Source organism: Geospiza fortis, unplaced genomic scaffold (assembly GCF_000277835.1).
Source record: "Geospiza fortis unplaced genomic scaffold, GeoFor_1.0 scaffold40, whole genome shotgun sequence".
Lineage (NCBI taxonomy): Eukaryota > Metazoa > Chordata > Aves > Passeriformes > Thraupidae > Geospiza > Geospiza fortis.
Window position 1 is genome coordinate 8,927,239 of NW_005054297.1, and position 24,458 is coordinate 8,951,696.

Sequence of the window (24,458 nt, forward strand, 5' to 3'; positions counted from 1 at the left end):
TTGATCCACACTTCATACTACAGGTCACAGCTGGAAGTCCTCAATGACCACTAAACAGCCAGGAAACTTATTTCCTTAGGAGTGACAGTTTCACATTCCAACCCAGTAGGCACTTTCAGCATTACCAAGCCAGAACAGACCATATGTCCTCTCTTTCAGACAAGGCTAATCTCATAAAAAGGATCCTTTTAACCCACATGATTTTTGTATTAGTATGCAGTTAAGTAAAAGCTAATTCATTTGTAGGGGGGGGGGGGAAATAACCAAGAAAAAAAACAGACAACAAATCTATCTGGCACCTTTTTTTTCTGTAATTTCTTATCATGCTTTTAGTGTGTATTTCCTTCTTCTGTGTCTTTCAGTTCAGCTCTGCTCACTGGAAGTGGCAGCCCCATGGCTCCAGCAGCCTCAAAAGAGCTCTCAATTCAAGCTGTACACACACCCTCTGCAGGAATACTGGAGGCTGGGATTATTCCTAGGTAGTGCATAGCTGCAACATCTTCAGATTTAAGCACACAGGAAAACACTTGTGCTTCAGCATTCCCCCAGAACGGGAGCAGCTGGCTGCAGTAACACTTTCACCAAGTGACACACAACACACCTGGGAGTACAGGGACCATATAAGGTACCAATTTTGTGAAAGTTTCTGTGTATGTGAAAAACAGGGATATAGCTCAGAAAGAAAATGGCAATGAGAAACCAGGTACACTATGGCATGCTTTCAACTGAGACTTTCATAAAGAGATTAAAAAAAAAAAGAAATGCTTTAATTCTTACCATGTTTCAAAAATACATTGCACATGGGCTCTGTGCTCTTTACAAGTAAAATCAGATTTTATTAAACATAGAAGTAGCTCCCTGGACTATTTTGCTACAGCAGCATAAGGTAAGATCCTGAATTTTGGAATAATTCTTCACTAAAAATGAAGTGCCTGCATTGGGGAAAAGTAATACAAGAATTAATCCATGTGAAGAAAATAAAATCCATTTGAAATAATTTTTTTGTGTTTCTTTTGAGGACTTGTCTATGTCAGTCCAGTTATAACAGAATTTCTCAAACTTTAATACAGCAATCCTTTTGTATTTCAGTGTATGTACATATTGTCTAATAAAAACTGCATACTACACATACTACAAAGAATTTGTACATAGAAGAAAAAAAGAACAAAACAAAAATTCCTGAAAATGAGACCCACATAGTGTGTTGAACTTCCAGAAGCTTCAGCAGCAGCAGTGTGTCAATTCTGTCTGAAGATTAAGGCCTGAAAGGACTTTTAAATCTTTTTTTTCTTTTTTTAACATTCTCAATATAAAACACAGCTGTATATCAACCTCTGAAATTCAAAATCAGAGCTCAAAACAGACCCTACATGACACTGCTAGGAGCACTGAAATAATAAAAACCCCAAACCTGTAAACATGATTGTACACTGATAATCACATCTCAGCTAGCCAAAATTTGCTTCAAGGCTCCTTCAAACTATTCATACAGCAAAACCCATTTTAATGCTCTTTACAGATCACAGTCATCTGTGAGAACATAATAGGACAAATCAAGCATTGTAGTATCACAGACGGACACGGGCAGAGAGGAAACAACTGCAAAGAACTTCCTGTCATTTGTGATTTTTCATTCCTTACCTTATAAAAAAATTAAGAATAATGTTGAGTATTTTTAAAAGCTCTGCATCAAATATAATAAAAAGTTAAAAATCTTCGTATTTTAAATTTAAGACACCAGCTTGGGTTAAAGTACAGATTCCTGTCTTTCTCGTGTAAATATGAAACTAAAGTAGTATTTGCAATTGTCCTTTCTGAAGAAAAGATTACTGCTCTGACGTACATCACACTATAAACTAACATTCTCACTACCTCCATAAACAAAAACTTAAGAGGCAAAAAGACTGCATTTTACATTTAGATGGTGCAAAAATTAAATTTCACTCAATCACCGAGGGCTAAAAGAAGTCAGAAGCAAGCTTAAGAATCAATATTTTTTTATTTACTGTTTTGTAGTATAAAAGTTGTATATAAACTATTTTGTTAAAAATACATTTGCTAAGCAAATTTAAGAAAAGCAGACTAATATGGCAATATGCATACCCCTACAACAGCAGTGTAGTGTTAAAGGCAATGAAACAGGCACAGTTTCTAAATCCTCTCTTGCTTAGGTAGCAATGCATAAATTCAATTCTTGCACATATCAAGTCTCATAATACCTTACATAATTACTTTATACAGGTAAACAATATTTTACACACCCAACATCTTTCCATCCCTTTTATTCTATGTATTTTCAATGGAATCAAAATAGAAACTACTTTTAAAATAAGTAAAAAAAATACATATTACCATTTAAACTTTCTTCCATCCTTTTGCCATTTATTTGCCATACTAACCCATCATGCATCAAAATACAATATCAAGACAAAATGCCCTTTTTTTAGAAAAAGCTTTGGGGACAGTCTGTAACTTTGTATCTTCTTTCTGAAAATTATTTGAAAACTGCTGTTTTCTCAAATGCTCCCTTTTCCCAGTACACATTTTTATACTCATAGCAATCAATCTCTTGGAAATTGAAAGCTTATTACTACAACCAATACTAATTATATCTTCTAGAAATATTCTTCACACAAATAATCATGTGAAGCTTAATGTGTGCCTGTAAGATGAGATTGCTGTTTATGTTGTACTTAAATATTGAAGAGGTTTCACAAGCTGATTTTAAATTTATGGGAGCAGGGAGCAGTGCTAAACATTGAAGTTAGAGTCCCAGCCAAACAGTTATTTTGAGTTCTCAAGGACAGACAATTATTTCTAAAAATATCCATTTTGAAAAGAACAATAAAACATTTATTATTTTTAAAGGTTGGGTGGGTAGTGGTGGATTTTTTGGCAAATATAGCATCGCTGAAAAGTACACATTGATAGGACCAGTCAGCATCTTGTGGATACACACAGAAGGAAGACCATCAGCAGTACATACTTGCAGCAAGAGTGAAAAAACTTGATGTTTCCTGGTAAGACATGAGAGTAACTAACACACAAGCAAGAAGAGTAATTTTGTACACACTGATTGTTAACACTGCATACATAAATCAATGAAGAAACACAATTCTCAGATATGAAGAAGAAACACAATTTAGAGCTCTTGTTTAAAAAGACTGAAGGTATCAATTTAAAATAAATCCATTTCAAAACCATACACTGATTTTCCTTGAGTTCATAAAGCAGATTAAGTTATAGTTCTCAGAATATAGTGCAATCTCTACTAAAAAGCATTATATTAGAGCTTATATTCTTAGGCACTCAGAACAAATGATATGATTTTCTGTTACACAGAAAAGCTTGCTGAAGTATTACAGAGATTTCTCTCCCAGAACAAGTAACAGGACAAATCTGAGATCATAAATAGATACAGAAAATTAATATGAGAATACCATGGAAATTTTAGCATTGTCACACTTAAAATATTAAAGGAGTAACACTGGCTTAAGATTTTGTTGCCAATGAATACAACTACCCTTAGTCCAATAAAGCCACTCTGAAGCACTTTAGTATAATATTCCATAAATTTTTTAATGCCCAATATTCCATATCCTTATCTAAGGCTTGAAATCTGTTGCCTTAACTTAATAAGGAACCTGTGGGTAAGAACAAGAAAAGAAAAGCAAAACTATTAGGCACTCTTCAAATATGAGTGAGCAGTTACAAGAGAACAGGAGAACACAAGGCAAAGAGGAAAGTAACCTCACCAAGAGCTCATCCAACTGCATACAAAAAGATGCTCTTCAGCCTAGGTCAAGTAGTAAGGGAGAGTTTTGGGTCTGGGGAACAACAATTTAATTTAACATCTGCATATTACTGAACCAGCCTCTACTGTGAGGTACCCTGCACAGACTTGGGTTTATGTACTGAAGGCACACGTGCAGATTTGGCTGACAATTATCTCCTTGTATGTTTTACTTGGCTACAAGCAGTTAGATTAAAAGAATATTTTCATCTTTCAAAGGCTGGCTTTTATCTTCAGCAAACGCTTGTCAATTTTGGAGCAGGCAGAACAGAAGAAAAATTCAATGGACCACTGGGGTGAATGTAGTTTATCCATGAGGTAATTGTATTACTCTTTATATTGAGCTCATAAATGCGTGTCTAAAAAAAGTTTAAGACTTGATAAAGCTTTTACCTTTCCTGTCCAAAAACTTGCACGTATGTTTTCTTTCCAAGATGAAGCCATTCGTTATGATGTCCACACAGCTCAACAGTATTTAAGTGTCTAAATCTCACTATTTTACTGGTCAAAAACCATTAAGTGTTTAACCTTGCAGGAATGACATCACAGAACTTTTAAAATGCTACACTGCCACAAATACATTCCTTAAAATAGTATGCATCTCTTGGGAGTTGTCAATTTTCTCCAAAGTGCTTGCAGACAATCTTCTAAAAGTTCCACCTGTAAGAGAAGAAAACAGTTCTAAAAATAAACCTAAACAGCAAAATTAGTTTTAGGATGGACACACCAATTAAAAAGTTAGCAGGTGCTCTGAAATGGAAAAAAAAAGCCACAATTGCATGAAGTAGTTGCCTTGCATTCCAAGTTTAGCATGTGAAATCATAAAGAGGAACTAAAAATTGAGCTAGTACTCTTTGAAATGCATGGACAAACACATGGACCAACTGACAAATCACACCACAACGTTAAGCACTACAAATGGAAAATGTTACATAGCTTCAGTGTACCAGTACCAGTCTGTTTATACCCAGTAGCTTAAAATGGATGTCCAAGAGCTCAACTCAAAGTTTTGACTTCAATTATCAGCTGTGTATCTACCACTCTTTATGTGCCATCAAGCATATTTGAAAGAAAATTAACTGATGGAGTCTGCTGAGAACATGAACCTTGAAGACATAGAGAAGACATGCCACAACTTTCAATGATACAGCCAGCAAGACACTAGATAAGCTGAAACACTGTAGAGGTCGCTTCAGAACACATCAGTTTAGGGAAAAAAAAACCCTGGACTTGAGAGCAGCAGTAAATACAGGCAGTCAGCAATGCTATTTCATCCAGGTACTGTCCCACTCAGGAATTCCACCTCATACAGGAACTCTCAGTAACAGTGGCTAAAGTCAGCCACAAATCCTCTGAATGACAGAAAAAAAAGCCTCTGAATGACAGAAAACCTTTTCTGGAAGCAGTTAAACACATATTTATGCCTTCTTCATCTGCATCTGAAGTTCTGAGTCAAATTCCCCCAAAGTATAAGCTTTCATCAGAAATGTACTGACTAGAGGTACAAAAGTCTTAAATGCAGTTTATCTATTCAGTTTCAGTAAATTAGGCTACAATAATTTATTAGAAGTCTGAAATAAGTAGCTGAAGTAAAGGTCTAACTACTACCTGTTTACATGTGAACAGCTTCTCATGACAGTAGACAAAAACTGATCTAGAACCATGCTAGGGAACAGTATCATATCCTTTTTGAAGCAAGATCTGTTTCTTTTTGTAGTGTAAATCAAACAGACCAGGCTAGTTTCCCAGACAATTTACAAAATAGCTTTGTTGGACTTGAGAGACCATTAAAATATTCTGCTGACCCATTTCTCTGCTATTAGAACATTTGTTTTCAGAAGGGGCAAAACTTGAATCCTAAGGGGAGGTTCCACAATAAAAAGCTGCCATAGATGGACAATTTTTTTACAGCTTTACTATCGTATCTCTCTAGAGAAGAGCTTATTTTTAAATTAAAGTAGCAATGGTTTAAATTTATAGAACTTTTAGGTAATTACAAGGAACAGTGTTCCTATTTAGGAGAGGAAATAAAAAATTAGAGAGAAAAATGGACTACATAACATTTTGAGTGATTTCAAAATGATGAGGTTTTTTTAATCAAAGTGCACTGCAATTTATTTTCATATATGCCCTATTCTTTCTATTTCTTGTGCTTAAAGAGAAGATAACTAGCTTGCCTTTAAGTAGGAAAAAAATCATATTATGAACAATCTGATGAGATTTCTCCCACTAGAGATACAGAAAAGAAATAAAAATAGTCACAGAACTAACAAAACAATTAACAGGGCAAGGAAATGCCAGTCTGGTGAAGGAAGATGTTATCTCCTATTGCACTGAGATGATATTGATTTCTAAAAAGGGAAGAAATAGAAAGCACATCAACATAAAAAACCTTGAGCACAAGGACATTATTCTGAATCAGAAAATAAGAGTACTGTTTCCCTTTCACTGACATCTGTAGATCCTTCACAGATTTCAGTGCAACAGTGAAACAGCAGCATTAGGCACCTGTGATTTGCCAAAATGTGTTACAGATCAAAAAGCAAAACACTGGCACAGACAAGTCTGGTCTTATAAACGTCCAGCAATAAAGATGTTTATTCCAATTTCCTAATTTTTGAAACCTGAGCTCCCCCTCCTTGCAATTTAGCCGATCACTGTCTTCTTATTTACTGGGAAAAAAAAAAAAAACAAACAAACCTCATTACCCTCCATAACTTTTTTATTATCTGGAAGCATACCACATGTCCAAGTCTCTTTTCCTCTACAGCAATGTTTCCAAAAACCTGGGTATAATTTAGTGATGAGGCATAGAGGCAAGACAAATACATTCTGTTTAGTTCAACAGTCAAACTTGTGCTGCCAGTAAGGGTTGGGAGGAAGTATCCCCCACTACATTCCAGCTCTCTAACCTCAAATACGCAAGGGCATTTGAGTCTTACTGCTTTTCTAAACAGACCAAATTTTCTCTTATGCATTTCCCTCTTCCATTTGAGGTAACCAATAGTTTGACACAATATCATTTTATCCTCTCAGCATACAGAGTGTTTGGCACTGGGTATTTTGTTCACTTTCCTCAAGTCCAGCACCTTTATTATGTCACCGCAGAGCCTTTCTTACTCAAAGGTCAAGACTGAATTTTGAATCACATTTGTTTAAAATCACCTTTCCCCTTCGTATTATCCATCAGCATATCATAAAATAGAGGCAAACCATATTAACTTCCAGGGTTTTTTTTTCCCTAACATTCTAAACTGTGAAAAGAAAAAAACCAGCACAGCGAGGATTTCATTTCAAAACCATGCTGGGCATGTTTTTTACATGCTCAATAGAGTAACTCAAGCAATTTACTGAAGTTTAATGACTCACAAGAAAACCCCAACCGCCAGGCTTAGTAAGATCCCTGTGAGATCAGCAGTTTCATGTGACTCCACTGCTATTAGTCAAAGCTCCACAGATCTATCAGAGAAGTATCTAGTAAGCAATCATCTTATACAAGCATGCAGTACAAAACAGCAAGCATAAGGAAGCCACTATAGTTATTGAATAACTGTAGTTATTCCAGTGACACAACTGTCAGCACTTGTTTGTTTTGGACAATAAGCACATTGCCACTAAATCTGAGCCATTGCCAAAATTTGTTTATTGCCAAAATTTAATACACAGACATTTTATCTGTTGGACTAGTGGTGCCACACCCATAAAAGTTATTTCAACACCTACTCTAATTACAAAATCTGAATAAACAATTAGATAAGAATTAGGTCGATAAAAAACCCTTTCTTAACTTACCATTAACTGAGTGACCACATATAATTTTCGCAGACTTGTGTAGAGAATTTTGAAATTGAAAGTTGAGTTTTCACACAGAACTGACGCATTTTCAACTGTACTGATTACCTGCACATATTTCACAACATAACACCTTCAGTATGAGTTCCTCATGTTCAGATGTTTGATACCTGCCTTTACTCTGAGCTCCTCCTCTCTTGCATGTCCTGTTTGGCAGGCGTGGCGGGTGCTTCGCTCACGTCCTGTTTCGCTGGCATCTCCCCATTGACGCTCTCCACGCCAGTAACGGACATCAGGCTCTTCCGCTCCTTGGAGTTGGATTTGTGATCCACTTTTGTGACTCGAAATCTGAGGTGAGCAAAACAAAGCGCACTTGTATTTCCCCACAGAAGAGTTAGATCATTCTCAGGAGCAACAGCATAGGCAGAAACAAATTTCCAGGTCCCCAGAACAAGATGTCAGAGCAGACACCTACATGGACACTGCTTCACTTCAGAGCATCTTCCTTCCTATCACCTACTGGCCTTTCTAGTTCTCACTACTGTTGAATCACACTTTCTCAGGGAATTGTGTTTTGAAGCAGAATCCACAGATTGCACACCACTTCTTAGAATAGTGATTTTCTAAGACAACTACAATATAAGGTTAAGAATTAAAAATAACAAATAGAATGAAGTGGTTCCTATAGCCTCACACTTACTTGAGAAATACCAAACTCAGAGAAATTTATTAGTATGCAATTCTTGTTTCTTTTTAGCCTGTATCAAATGAGCAAGAGCCTTAAATTTACACCCACAGTAAATCTCCATCTTTTTACATAGTTCTTAAAAAAAGAAAATCACATTTACTTCTTCCAGAAATAACTTCAATCTAATAGTAACAGGGTTATTAAAAAAAAAATCACCAATCTTATAAACAGAGCAGAATCAGTAGATATCTGATCCAAGACTGGCCACTGTAGCATTCTAAGAGAAGCATACAACAAAATTACCTAAGCCTTACCTTCCTACAGAAAGGACTGTAACTTCTCCAATACGACTTCTTCTGTTCTCTTTAGATTTTTGAGCTGGCTTTATAAGGTGCCATCGTTTGTGACTACAGCGAGTACAAACATCCTTTTCCACCACTCCTCCAACAGTATGGAAGTGATGGGTTTTGCAGTTGTGTCTGAATGGAACAACACCTGGTGACAAAGGAGTCCCCGGACTCACTGGACTCTCAGGAGAGGTAGGAGATAATGGGCTGTAGAAAAAAAGAAATAAAGAAAATTTAATGTTTACTATAAAATACTATTTCTTAAAAAGAAAAAAGGATGAAATCCAACCTTCAGTTATGTCTAGTGAATAACCAGTTTTTACAGGAAACATTTATTTGTGAGGATGTCCAGCTTAGAGTTCCCTCCAATATTCTATTTTTGCAATTGGAATCACTTTCACAAACTAATTCAGCTGCAGTCATGTGGTTAAGGTAACTAACATAAAAGACAAGAAAAAAAAGAGAGGGGAAAAAGTCAGCTTAAATAGAAGAGAATAGGTTACATGAACTTACACTGAAGAAGACATTTAATAAGCTGCTTACACTCACAAAAAAAAACTGCCTTGGAAAATTATAGAAAGTATTTCAGAATTGTTACAGGATCTCAAGGAACTCCGAGCAGAAGAGCACAGTCCCACAATACTGAAAGGAGGCAAAACTAAAATGTGTACCACAATGACAAAAGGAAACATCATCATCCAGTTTCAAGGGAAAAAATAAAATTTTAAGTACCTAGAAAGAAAAAGCAGTACAACTGCCAAAAGGCATTTGAGATTAACTAATAGAATCAATCTGATTTTCCTCAAAAGCAGAAAAACAAACAGATAGCAGTGATAGAAACCAGCTGTACTTTTTTTGGACTTTAGCATCAATTTTAACACTGTCTTGTAACACAGCAGACCAGAGCTCATGAAAGGTGAAATAACTGTAGAGTACAGCAGCATCTTGTAAAAAAATATTAAAAACACATACAGAATGTAATGTATCTGTAATTGCTGTGAAACTGCAAAGTCATACTAAATGTGGGGTTTTTTGATGCTGGTTATATTCAGTGCTTTGAATAGTTCACTGGGTAACAGAACAGAAGAACAACTAAAGTACCCATAAGCTTTGGGTAACCCATAGCAACTGCAGAGGTCAAGATAAGAAATTAGAATGATAAGAAGAGAACACGTATATGAAAGACATTCACATATACACAAATCTTACTAAAAATACAGGATGTATTGCAGTAAGGACAACACAAATTCTCAGTGTTTTAGCAGAAAGCCTTTACCCAAACCTAGACCAAAAAGAATCAGACAGATGACCATTCTTCAGAAAAAGAGGATCATGAGCAGAACATGAATCATTAACAACATTCTTGCTTAAAAATGACAAAACAGTGGAAATAACAGAAGTATAACCTGTGAACCTAAATTTACAATACTCAGCATTAATCATGCCTGATCCGATCCTACCATGCAGGTTTAGAAATGTTATTTCAAGAAATACAAACAAACTGCAGAGACTCCAAAGGAGAACAGAAAGAACAAATTAAAGAAGTAAAACATGCCAGAGAAGACTGGGAGTTACTTGGATGCTCATTCTCCAAATAAAAATATTGGCAAGAAATATTTAATGGTCTTCAAATAAATAAGAAAATGCTATTAAGGAAAATAAAAGCAGTTCAAAACCTGAAGCAAAGACAGAACCAATGGCTTCAACTAAGAGAAGGGTAGATTTTACTCAACCATAACTATTTCTATAATTACGAAGTTTCATAGCGCTCAGAACTTGCAAAGAAATACAGAGGATTTCTCCTTGATTACAAAAGCTTCAGGAGTATCTGTCAGATTCTGTAAGAGCAATCATTTTCTCTCCTCCTTACTCTTCATATTTTAATTCACCACTGAAACTATAGGCTAAAATGCCCAAGATAACATTACATATGCCTATGCAAAAAATTCAAACAAATATCTCTACAGAACCACAGACATTTAAAAATATCTATACTTCAGGAGAAATCCCTTTGGAAATTCAGGGGTCTTTTCAATAACCAAGCTTCTCACCATGAGAACAGGTGTTTAATGGTTCTATACTCTTTGTTTTGCTGAAACTATATACTCCTAATTCTTTTATAGGTGACACAATACTACTTCAACTTCCATCTCCTCTGCCTTGAATATGAAGTTATATACAAAGAGTATTGAGAGTCTAGATGTAGGTAAAAATACAAGCACTTACACATATGATGCATCTACAAGTTTTTTTACACATACAATGCATCTAAGGCAGACATGCTTTCTCTACATAATTACCTGTGCAGTGAAAAATCCTAACAGATAGGTCAACCAATGTCTATTGTTACAATTATAAAGAAAAAAGTAAACCAAAAGCAGACACAGAAAAAGATGTCTCTTGTAAGTTAGCACCTATACAAATGAAATGAGTGCTGTTCTGTTCTTTGAAGCCACAGTAGCTTTGGACTAAGCCACCTTGTATGTAACTCCACCCCAAAGTAAACCAGTATTTGCAGCATCTGTAAATTTTTAGACCAAAATGCCGAAAAACTGTATCATGCACCTAGAACATATAACCAGAAGAGCCAGTCACTAACCCAGGGTATATGTTACAATTTAAGGACTCAAACACGATGGAAAAATCAAAGTATTATTCTCTTAGCTGGTAACTCAAGCAAGCGATGTAGTCTTAAGAGTTCAGGAAACAAAGTCCTTTGAAAGCATACGCTTTTAGTTGCCTCAGGAAACATGCATTAAAATGAGGAGTAATTACCTTTCAGGTTCAAAGACACTGCTATCTGCTACCATGGCCTTTAACACATCAGCATTTGCTGCAATGAGAATAAACAGAACTCTTCAAAAGTGAACGGTTCTAACTTTAGAAAAAAACCAAAACCAAAATTAAGGTTCCTCAAAGATATTTCATTTAAAAGAAAGATGACTGCATTATGTATCTCCAAAAAAGCACAAAAGAAAACTGCAGAAAAAAATGTTAATGTAATTCTATGGGTAACCTTAACATGAACTACTAAAATTGCAGTTGATATCGCACTCAAAGCTCCACCCCAATGCAAGCCATGAAACACAGCCATCTACACAAAACTCTTGAACAAAATCTCTGAATCACCTCACATGTTTAACTTAACTTCAGATTAAAAACATCAGTTTAAGTGAGCCCCACAAAATGAAAATTATCAGCCAAGAACTATCAATTGCTCATTTCCTATCAAAACACACGAATTACCTAATCCCAATCTCAAGGAAAAATACACAAGCTCAAAGCACTAACAGTCTAAAAAAAACCCCAAACAACAGAAAAAATCCCCAAACAACAAAATCCAAAAATCCCCACATGCAAACTCAAAACCATTGCTTTTCCAGAGGACTAATTCAGAGGTAACTCAAAGCAAGTTCAGTGGTCAGAACTCTGATTTATACAAATGTAAAATCAAAAGGCTGACTGCTCTTGTCCTATAAAAACATCCAGTCTCCTAAACATTTCTTCTATTGGGCAAATACATTCTGAACTAACCAAGCATTCCATGGGGTGCTTAACTATGATTTTGTTTTCTCGGTCACATCTTATCCTTTACTTTGCAGACACATGCAGATAACACGCACAGAATTCAACATTAGTGCTATATATCAAATCACCCATTAGTGCTACATAAATACCCATTAGTGCTATATACTGTGTCAGTTATGCACAAGCCTCTCATCAGACAAGTGCTGCAAGAATCACTTCAGGACAAGAAGTTAAATCTAGCCAAAACATAAAAGTTTCCACAGGCTTTAAACACTGCCACTAAGAAAGCAACATTGAGCTTTTACTTCACAAAGCAAAAGGCTGAACCAAAAAGACCCAAACACCTAAACAGTTAAAATACATGGAAATGCATGACCTGAATTTACCATACAAAACAATTTTCAAGTAAGCAAGAAACTTCCCTATTGTGCTTGAAGTTACTGCCTTGTAAAGAAAATTTCAAAGAGCTAAGAATGAACAAATTGGATATTAAATGAAAGCAGGTGAACATACCATAAGTCAGACTATCCGAAAAAACATATTTGTTATAGAACACCATCATAAGGGCTGCTAACTTCAATGGCAGTAACTTCAATACTGTACCTTCATTTTTCATGATGTAGTTAACAATTTGTCCCACAGTGTCACTATTCTCATGTATAGTTTCATTCATTTCTGTGCAAAGAAATAAATATGTTGTCAGTATCTTGGCCTTATGAATCAAGAACTGAACTATTTTAAAAATAAATAATGATAAGACAGTCACAACCAAAACTGAACACAAACCAGAAGAAACTACATTTCAAAAAAGAGGCAAGATTTTTTTGTCACTTGGAGGAAAAGCTTAGGTAGGACTTTATCATCCTTGTCCAGTAAAAACTATGAACACAGGTTTATCGTCTCTACAGTACCCCAAACAAATTTAGCTGAGAACTAATTAAGGTCAGTATTTTCATAAACATACTTCAAAATTCCTTCTCTAGCTAGTAAGGAGGAGACAAATAAGAGAGCAGCATTTCTAATCCTAACAACAGGGAGGGGGAAAAAAACCAAAACAACACAAAATGTTTAACTGTCTCAAACCACTATTCTAAAGCAGCTACTATCCACTTTTATTATGAGGGGGATTCAATTTAAGATTTTCACATCTTCAAGGACGTAACAATTGATTAATTAAAAAAAAAACTGAAAACTTTTGTAACAGAATGCACCCATTAACAATATTAAAAGCCTCCCTAGAATAATCAGCAAAGAGTGAAGATCAATTGGGGAACTAAAACAATGAAGAGGCAAAACTGTGCCCTTCCCTAATAACTGTTATAATGCTTCATTTTAAAAAATGGGATTGAGGCAAGTTTGATAGGCTAGACTCTAAATTTTTCTCTTATGTACTAAATTAGGAGCTTCCCCACCTCTGCACCCATGCTTCATCCTAATACCTGCAACTTTGCAATGTAAATTAGAGGCAGCTCCTTCCTGCCACAGAGACATGGGGGATGTCCCCATTTCACTGCCACTCCCCCGTTCCACCCAGGGGAACTAACAGATCAGATAGCTCCACTCACTGCTCAGCTGCCCCAGGCAGTTAATGCCTAAGAACACATTGACACATCATTACTGCACCACATGGGTCTACCCTTACCACAGAGCCACTGTAATTTGCACTCATTATGAACCTACTGAATGAAATTAATCGGGAGAAAGGAAGAGGAGTATTGACAAGCGACTTTTGTTCTTACTTACATTTTACAAATGCTATACCATGTTATAGCCTTTCCCGCCTGGTAACACCATTTTTTTCCCCAAGTAAGAATAAATGGGAAAAAGGAACAATAAAAACAAGGGTACAAATGAACAAATATTAGGATAAAAAAAAGGCATCTTTAAGGAAAAATTATAAGTAGCATTACATAAAACAGAATAAAGATATTCAGTCCAAAGGCTTGGTTTTATAAAGAGAGGGGAGAAGTGAATGACAGCACAACAGGAACAAATTAAGACTGCAAAACATAAAACTAAGATTTTAGGCTTTAAATGGAAGCTTTTTGCCACTTCTCAGCAAGCACCACGTACAACAGTACTTTGTTGTTAACAGCATGCAAAATACAGAAAAATGATCCGGTGATTCCATCTGTGGAGTTGCAAACAAATATAGGGATACTTTGATCCCTCTGTAAGCTCCTACTTAATGTTAGCAGACTCGCATGGGAAAAGCGGAACACGCCTGGATTTGACTGGCAGAGATCAAACCCCAAGTGACATGTAGTAACAAAAATATTATTCTTAATACTGCTTTGATGTCAAATATAGACACAGAAATGACAGAAGTCTCACAATAAATTATTTCATAGTAGTTGCAATGTACAGAAATAGGAATTTGTTTATTAGACTTGATTACCTATTTTTTCATCAATTTTTTCATCTTCTAGTTCTTCAGCTTCTGTTGTACAACGGTATCCTTTTTTCTTAAGGATATGGCAGATAAGGATCCCCAAGAGACCCATGATGAAGAAAACAGGAACCAAAGCAAAGGCAATATACTCTAGGTGTTCAGGCTTGCCATCATTGCCATCCATTTTAGTTGTCAAAGTAGTTGTCTGTAAGCCATGGCTTGACAAAACCAATGGAACCTCTCCATCTATGTAAATCAATAAATAAATGTATCACTATACACTGTAAATCACTTGAAAAAATTCAGAAAATTACAAGCATGACCAAATCTCCACAGTACCTTCTGCAATGAAAAGGAAAACACATACTCTACTGGCTGACAACTTACACCAGAAACAGCAAATATTCCCTCTTCACCAAACAATTACAAACATCTAACACCCAAAAAACCTGTGTGATATTTCATCAATATAACAGTGAAGAACCAACCATACTGTAGCCTGACAGGCTTGTAATCTCAAATAAAGGGCTCACATGTTTCACAGAAGAATAACACTACCATTGCTCCTTGTTCACATCAGCGAGGAAAATGCTATAATATTCCTCCAGTCCAGGAGTTCATGCAAAATTACCAATAAAATGTGGATCCTTCCCTAATATGAGAGTAAATACAGGATTTAATATTGACCTTGCATAGAAAAATTATCAGGTGTGAAAGAAATAGCCTTGATTTTTACTTTTCTTTTGACAGTGGAAATTCTCAAAAGAACATCCACTCCCTACTCATCAGAATAAGGTGGACTCATTGTTTGTCTGAGATCTGGAAATCATTTTGTATTTAAACTTGACATGAAAGAATTCTTTTTGCTTGCAAAGAATTTAAGTTGAAGCATTGTCACACACTATATCCACATTTAAGCACTTTTGTTTCATTTAAGTTCTGAATTTCACAGATGTAAACTCCATGTTATAAACTGGGATTCTGACCTATCAAAAGTATAAAATATTTACATTAGAAGGGAAACTTGAAATTCATCAGCCCAAGTGCTGCTAAAAGCAGCACTGATTAGATCAGGTTTTGCACATAAGCTCCATCCAGATAATGAACATTCCACATCTCTGAACAATCTCTTCAATATTAACACACTTTTAAGTCCAATATACACAAAGAAACTAAGAACACAGTACCTTCTCCCATATCAAAGTATAAAAAGGTCAACAGCTCAGATAAATCCAATATTACACCTTGCATACTCAAAACCTTTGCAAACCCTTAGAGCTTATACACATTCCCCACCCCATACAATAAAGACTTACATATTACTATCCCAAACATACATTTCTACCTTCTATTCTTCTCCTCCACTCCAGCAGAAAACAATTTTTTTTGAGTAGGAAATAATGTCAACCAGAAAGTGTTCATTTTTTTATCCATCTATTTCCCATCTACTTGTATTGAAATGGACAAGGAAATTCACCATTGTTCCATTCATCAAACTCGCTGAAGAATAGAAGTCAGCAGAAAACCATTTACATGACAGGGACACTTTCACAACACAAATGTCTACAATTATAATCCTTTCCTTTCAAAAACAAAACAAACAAAAACCAAACCAAACCAAACAAAAAAAAAAGAAAAAAAAAAAAGGAAGCCTCCAAAAATTTGCAGAAAGAGCATTATTCCACAAACATCTCCTGCACTGGCTGCAAAACTACGTTGCATTTGAGAAACACCAGTAAGGTGACAGACAGCAAAGAGAAGTTTGGTACTTACCCTAGTTTTCTTTATTCCTCTAGAAACAGTAAACCTTTTATTTTAAAACATTTCTGAATTTTTCAGAACAGTCTCAAATTGTCAGTTGGGTAGTTAGTATGCAATACACAAATCTTGCTCAAAGTGAAAACAATGGAAATTACTTGAAATAACGACTGATAAACCCCAATTAGCAACAAGAAAAAAAGAAGATGTATTAAGCATTTTGCTAAAATAATTTCCTACGAAATAGCAGAAATGCAGACAAACTGAAAGAAGTGCAAACAAATTACTGAACAGATCTCAAAACTAAATGTTAAGCAGAATCTCAGGATATTTGCTTTGGACAAAACCAGATGGTCTAGTTTGTTCCCAAACCCAAAAGAGAAAGCTATTCACTTTTAAGAGGGCAGCAATCCTACAGATGACTGTGTGCAGAATTTACCAACATGTAACCTTTGAAGCTCTAGTATGCCTGAGTAGGACAATTGAAAAATATCTACAATTTAACACTTCAAGACTGCAGTTGTTTTATACTGCAAGGAAACAGAAGACAGGAAAGGGTAAGGGATACAGTCATGTAACTGAGAAGGCTGATCTTACATGCAGTTTACTTGCATTCTAAGAATTTATAATTCATGTTTTAATATACCAAAATATATTTTTTTTTAACTCATCAGGTAGCAACAGCCACAAAGTATCCCAGTTAATCAGCAAAAGTAGTTTCATTTACTTTCGAGGCAGGAGAAAACCATCACACCAGAGAAGTATTACTTGAATGACTACAACATCTCAGAATCTAGGAAATACAACTGAGACAGTATACAACACAAGCTCTTAAGGGTATTAATAAATAAGCACTTTTCCTGCTCAAATCTAAGACAACACAACACGCAGATACTTTGGATTTTGTTGCACTGTATTGATTTTAAGAATGAATGGGAAACACCTCCCTTCTATCAACTTCCACTTGCTAGTCAAGCCATTTTGTGGAAGGGTCATAAAATTTATCCAACTCAACTTTGGGTTTTCTGCCTCCCTTTGTGGCAAGAGTGCCACGGATTGCCCAAACAAGCATCCATTTTCTCCATAACCATGGCAGGAAATTCCCACCAAACACAGAGAGCAAGGGGGCCTTGTAACATGGCTAGAGGTCCATGCCTCTGGCTTTCCACGTCATGGTTCACTGCAATTCCTCCAGATCCAAAGTGGCTTTCAGAGGTCCCTTCCCATTCAGTTCTCTGCTACACCAGTCACTGTGCTCCTGACAGAGGTAATCCTAAAAATAGTTTTTAACTCGATTACTGAGATAACCAGGTTTCAAGAAACAAGGCCACAAAAAAAATCTTTCATTTTTAAGCAGTCATTTTACTGAATCAGTATAGCCTGAGGTTTGGCAAACTCCTCTGTTAAGACAATCCACTGACTGAGTATGCTGAAGTGGGGGAAAAAACAATGAGCAAGAATAGACAAGTACATCTAGAACAAACATCCCAGAGTAATTGTAGTAACATGGAGCCACAGTCTCAGACTATGTTCAAAAAAAAAGGGCAGCAGCATTAATTATGTGCAGAAAATTTTTAAATGTGAGGGCAGTATTCAAGGCCAGGGTGGATAAGGTTTTGAGCAACCTGGTCTAGAGGGAGGTGGTGCAAGGAGGGTTGGGACTGAACAATCTTTAAGGTCCCCTTCAACCCTCAGCATTCTATGATTCTATTAAAAGAAAGTATAATGTCCAACATAATTATTTTTAAATCATCAACCTAAAACCCCATCAGCGACACAGCCATTGAAAACACAGATACAATTTAACACCATCACCACCCTCCAAAAGAGCAAATCGTGCCTACGTTTCCTCCAAAAGGAAAACTGTGCCTACACTGGCACTTTTTTTACTGACAGAAGAAGGTTGAAATAATTACAATTTATCAACTGAATCCTCAGTAACATAGATTAATCTATTAATAGGGTTAAGGTTCACAGAGATTTTGAACTATGAAGGAAAACATACTTAGAAATATTTTTTTCATTTAAAAATTCATTAAATTAACATGGATACTTCAACATACCAGATTATTTACATAGGCCTATGTGACTTTTCTTTGGTTGTAATTAGATACCTAAAATTCAACATGAAACAAACATTACTAGTAAAACATTGTATCAATAACGTTTCTATAAAACCATGCTATTTACACAAAGTCCAGAAACTGCTTGATGCCATTCATTTTTTGTTCAGACACAAAAATTCACCAAAAGCAATGCAGAACTATCCAAGAAGAAATTAGCTGAATCAAGTACTTTGGTGCCATGTAACCTTACAAGCAGAGCAAAGCACTCAGCTTTCATTATCAAACACCCTACACAGTCTGCCCTCAAAACCCTCAGCAATTATGCCACAATGCGAAGCCAAGCCCTGAGGACCTAAACAGGCAGTACATTTTATGTGCCAAGTCACAGCTCCATCATTCATTGTGCATTCCCCATTCCCTTTCCCCAGAGGCACATCACACTTCTGTCAGACTGCTGACAGTTCACCTCAGTCTCATGATGCATGATGCTGCTTCTCAGAGGTTTTAATAAGGCCATAGCAATCTTCCTTGACTTGAGTCAGTTCATAAAGAACTGATTTGTTTCAGCGCTTTGCTGTCCTGGCATTTTTATACACCAGTCATTGTATACCAGTCTACATATCAAACTTACTTGAAGATGTGATCTAAATGAAATTATTTAGAAGTGATATTCAGCACACTTCATGATGTTTAAACTGAAAATAATAAATTGCACTCATGCTACTAGTTCAGATCCCATGTACTCATTTGCTTAAAAAAACAATATATGCCAAGTACTGAAGTTGAATTTTGCCTGCCCTTACTTCCTCTTTACCTAAGAAATAAAATATAAAGATAGTCAATCTTAGACAAGTCTTTTGGTTCTAATCACTGTTACTCAGATACACTAGTAGTGTTCTTCCACCTCAGCAATTGCTGAAGACAAATTACAGCACCTTCAGGAAACAGAATATAAGAGGAAAAAAGTTAGCAGATAAGTGGAAAAATATTTCATGCTTCATTCAATTGCAATTTTTACATGGCATAGACAAATTTTTCATAAAGCACATGAGAAATTTCTAGAAATATTTAATCTTAATCCTATCTTGCCTAAAGTACGACTCAGATCCTTGAAAAACAAATCTTTTTAATAACCAAGATCAAAACAGTTTAGTTCTTATATTAGCAGTATACAACTCAGCATTAAAATAATGCAGTTTTTCTAAATCTCCTATACTAAATCTAAGTAGAATCTACACCCATCTGATTACTTCAAGCACATTCCACTTGTTTTTGTATTGTTTAATTTAGAGAAAGTGGGCCATAAACAACAACGTAATCTTCTCTCTGCTCTAGTGGTAAAAAAAATCCTCTTTAGTTACTCTGGATTTAGCCCATTATCCCCATGCCATTTACCTTTTATGGCATGCCTTTTAAAAAGGTTTGTTTACATGTTATGAATTTGGTTATTTGAGCAATCTACCTGCTAAAAATAGATACATATATATACACTATCATCTTGTCCATTAAGTTTAAGGAGTAACAGGATCATATTCCCTGCTTTTAGGAATGAAAATGAAACATAGATATCAATCTCACAGTATACAGAAACAAACTATTGTTGGCCTTAATGTAATTAATATTTAAACAAACTAAATATGATCACATACAACCTATTTAAGTACAACACAAATGAAATATGGTATGGCAGATGATCTGCTCAAACATCTCAGCTAAGCACAGCTGGAAAACAATGTCTCAGTAGCAATATCAGCTTCAGCATTTCTCCCCCTCCTCACCATTAATGGGCCAGTCTACCCAGCAGCAGAAAAAAGGGCCATCACTTAGGGTTCAAAATACTTAAAGAGAATATTGTTTGCATGGGGGAGTTTTGGGCTCTTTTGGGGATTTTTCTGGTGCTTTGTCTTTTCCCTTCTTTTGTACCTGGATCACTTGTGGATCAATTCACCCCACAGACCTACACACTGCTGCTAAAAACATTGCTTAAGCTTTCTGAGGCAATGGCACAAGGAGAAATGGTCAGGCAGCCTGTGAACCCAGCTCCCCCTGCAAGGAAAAGATACCTGATGATGATATGTAGTCATCTTCTCCAGGCTCTACAGAGGGTGTATTTTCAACTAAATTAAACACTAACAACACTTCCTACCTCCAGGACAGATATCAAAGGCGGATGGATATCATAGAATGATTTGGAAAGGACTTTAAGGACTATGTAATCCCAACCCTGCCACCATTGGCTAGGACACCTTCACTAGATCAGACTGCTCCATCTGTATGTGCTTGTTCATTTACAGCATTCATTTTAAGTATCATTTAGCATAAAAACTTCTTTCATGTTAAATTACATGCTTTTAAATTCAGGCATAAAAATAAAAACTCCTTGTTTATTAGCTTAATCTCCTAAACACACACTAAATACCTCAATCTCAAGAATTTAAGAAACTAACTTTACTTTTAAAGTTGAGTTTTAGTGAAGTCAATTCAATGCCAGCTTGTATCTCCTAGCATTTCAGAAGTGGTGGATATTTCCTTAAAAGAAAAGAAGTTCTAAATCCGTTGTATACTTTCATTCAGTACCTTCAACTTACTCAGAAATACAACATTCTATTAGAGCTGCAGCAGAGGTTTCTATTATAAACTCACGTTTAATTTTTTTAGATTCTTAATTCAGGTGCTTAGCAGGGAAATCATTTAGGTAAATCATTTACTCTGATGGTAATCATGTCTTTTTTACTGATAGTAAACTTAACAAGAAGAGTTTGATGCAACGTCAAAATAAATATACTTTTTACAAGCTATCTGATTCAAATAGTATTTATCTATTCTGGCCACTACAGTCAAATTGCTTTTGCAAAACTAAGCAGATGAAATTACTAGCAATTGCAATCACAAGACAAAATATACCACTGCCCAAAACACACACACACAAAAATAATGAGGAAACATTAGGGCTTCTCTGCCTTACTAGTCAGGTGGTAGCTACAGAAGAGAGCAGACAAACTAGAAAAGTCAGTAAAGAAGAGGTTAAAAAAAGTTTAGATATTTTCTAGAGAAAAAAAACTCTCAAGTGAAGAAAACCTATTCTCTACCACTTGCTTTGTCTATTGTTCAAGGAAATTGTACATCAGGGAATATGCTTAAAGTGAATAACAAAGGAAAGCCACCTATCATCGAAGAAGAACATTCAACACATTTGTGAATTCCGCTTAACTTCTGGCTTCCTTATAGTAATCAGAACCTACAACCAGAAGTGAAATAAGCAGGAAGTGAGATGACAAAAAGGAAGCCACATGATGAAGGAACATACTGACAACTAATAACACACTGCCAACTGCCTTAGAGGTTACAGGGCTGATTAAGAATTTCTGTTAAGAACAAACTTCAAAGCCTTCATCAGATTTGTCAAAAGCAGTATGTCAAGAGTGTGAGCAGAAGGATCAGCCAAGTTTCCTTAAAGCTCATTTTAAATGCACCTACTTAGTGAGCACCAACAGTAAGCCCCAGGCAGCAAGTCTCAGGCATGACCTGAGACACCAAACAGCATCCATGGTACCAACATTGTGCTCACAACCATAAACACCGAGCTTTTCACAGTGACTCAGGCCACAGCCTGCTAAGAGTTCTCACATTAGAGACAAAATCTCTGGCTCACCAAAGTCACTACCAAAATTTTGACTATAGGCAAATTTTGCAGGAGGTCTGGGAAGAGAGCTTTCTACACTGAAAGGCAAGTCCCCACCCTGACAAGTCCTTTACTAATGCAAATTTCTTCTGAATTATACACCCTATCAACACATTCAGTAAATTTCTGCAGAAAGTTTTAGACTGGCTTCTCTGAAAGCCTCAGGGTAGGGTGGGGATTCAGAAAGGAGGTACCTGCTATGTAAGGTAGGTCCTACTCACAGCAAAAAAAAAATATAGCTAAAAGTATCACTGTATAATGCATATAAGACTCAATGATTTTGAGTGCTGAAATAATTGCAATAAACATTGCAATTCCCTCACAGCCAGAGAGAGCTTAAGAACCAACAGGGAAGACCAAACCTAGTCAACCATCAGTCACCACACCATGAAGGCATCTGACATTGTTTAGAATTCTGTGAGAAAAAAAAATTAACAGTAGATAGAGCAGTTTTGTCCTGTTGAGAAAGAGAAAAATTTAAATATAAAGGGAAGTAGTATTTAGCCTGTTCTTTGTGCTACACAGTATGTGATTGATAATGCTGCATTAACACATACAGAGATAAAAAGCTTATGGTTCACTGTTTACCAGTACTAAATTGCAGTGCTTATGGTGTAATTGCTCCGGTCACTACTTGAGCAGCATATAGCTCCTACAGCAAAAATACACAGAACTGGGGCTTTACATTTGCATTTCTGTTGGAAAATTGTGCCTCAAACTTCAGTTTTCAAATACAACACACTCTGCAAACAGCTACAGTACATTTAATAAAGCACATTTCACCAGTATGGCCATTAAAAAGCAATGAAATAAAATCCTTCCTGGACACATGAGCTATTTAGTACTATTGCATATCATTGGTTAAATTCACAAGCACAATCAGCATCTAGTGAGCAGCACTAAATCAATGCCACCAAGTACACTGTATCAATGAATTTATGCATGCTAACAACAATCCTTACTAGTTTACAGAAATCAAAAATCAATTTTAACCCAAACCAAAGTATCTCCTATGTGAAGAGGTATACTGTGATCTTGAGATACAGCAGATACGTTGACAGAAAGCATTTGTAAAACTCTGAGAAGAAAATTCTTTCACAGCTTTTTGCATCTCTTGCTAGACTTGCCAATTTTTAGCCTGCATAAGAACAATCTTCTTTAGCTAGATAGACATACAGCTAAATTGCTGCTGTAGTTATTAAATCCTACAAATGTACATAGCATACCAAGAGTTCTCCACCCACCTTCAAGTTCAATAAAGCAATCCCGAGTATAAACATTTGTAAAAAGTCAGTATAAACCTACATACACACATCCTTTCGTTTACTAAAACATCTGTTTACAGCCTCTTCAAGATACCACTAGCAGGTAAACAGTATAGTAATTACAGCATTACATGCAGCAATTCCCTGAAGTAACAGCCAAAGAGCAAACTAGTTTTTATATGTTTTAAAAAATATATATAAATATATATATATGGTCATGATCAAGAAGAGAAGAAAAATCTACAACTTCTCTCCTCCTCACAGTTTGCACAGAAAACCTCAGGTCCTCAGACAGCAGCTACGAGGCAATATAAATCTGAAATTCAAGGTGCACAGTGGTACTTATTTCTTTCCACTCTCCTGAAGCACTGGATGACAAGCCCTCCATTCTTCTTGCTTTCAGAAAATAAAGAGCAGGCAGCAAATATCTCAAACCCTTCTGACCAAGCTTACCTGCACCAAGTAATATACAGATCTACAAAAGGAATGCCAGAAAGACAAGAAACACTTCTGGATTTATTCTTTGCTAAAAAGTATGGCCATCTTAACTGTTTCCACTAAGCTGAAAGTTTACTCTCAAACAAGCTGGTACACTCTTACTTATGTCATACCACCAGAAGGTAATACAGCTGATCAAGCTGAAAGTAGAAACGAGCATCACAGACAATGCACAAAAAAAAAAAAAAAAAAAAAAAAAAAAAAAAAAAAAAGAAGAGCACTTCAGACTACACCCGCAACAAATTCAGTTTCACTTTGAGATTATTAGTAGCATAACAGTCGTGGTTAGACATAAACAAAGAAAATGTCATTTTAAACTAACTTCCTCTGGTGATTGTATGTGTGCAAGCGCTCTTCAGAGTTCCTAAGGGTTACAGTCAACTTTTCATTTCCAAAACCTAAACACTAAGCCAAACTTAACCTCACAAGTGAGGATAAAATAGAAACAATTCTTTAATGCACTTCTATCTTAAGAGCCATCCGATCCCAGCCAAAGTGAATAGTCTACGGAGGAGTTGTGAGACTCGAGCTCGTACAGCTCATTGTAGTTTTCGGTTTTTTGGTTTTTTTCCCCTCGCCACTCCTGGCTATAACCCCCTATATCAGCAGGGCGGGCTGTCCCGACATAAGCACCGTGCGATCGCTGAGG

At 36.0% G+C, this 24,458-nt stretch overlaps 1 protein-coding gene across 1 annotated transcript; it reads right to left on the bottom strand.

Annotated features, from left to right (window-relative positions):
• Positions 1 to 1,980: 1,980 nt before the first annotated feature.
• Positions 1,981 to 14,802, bottom strand: RELL1 (RELT like 1; the record flags this gene model as incomplete). Its single annotated transcript, XM_005415450.3, has 6 exons — positions 1,981 to 4,453; positions 7,760 to 7,933; positions 8,588 to 8,827; positions 11,396 to 11,453; positions 12,752 to 12,823; positions 14,547 to 14,802. Coding segments are annotated over 5 exons (798 nt in total), but the record flags the coding sequence as incomplete, so codon positions are not given.
• Positions 14,803 to 24,458: the final 9,656 nt, after the last annotated feature.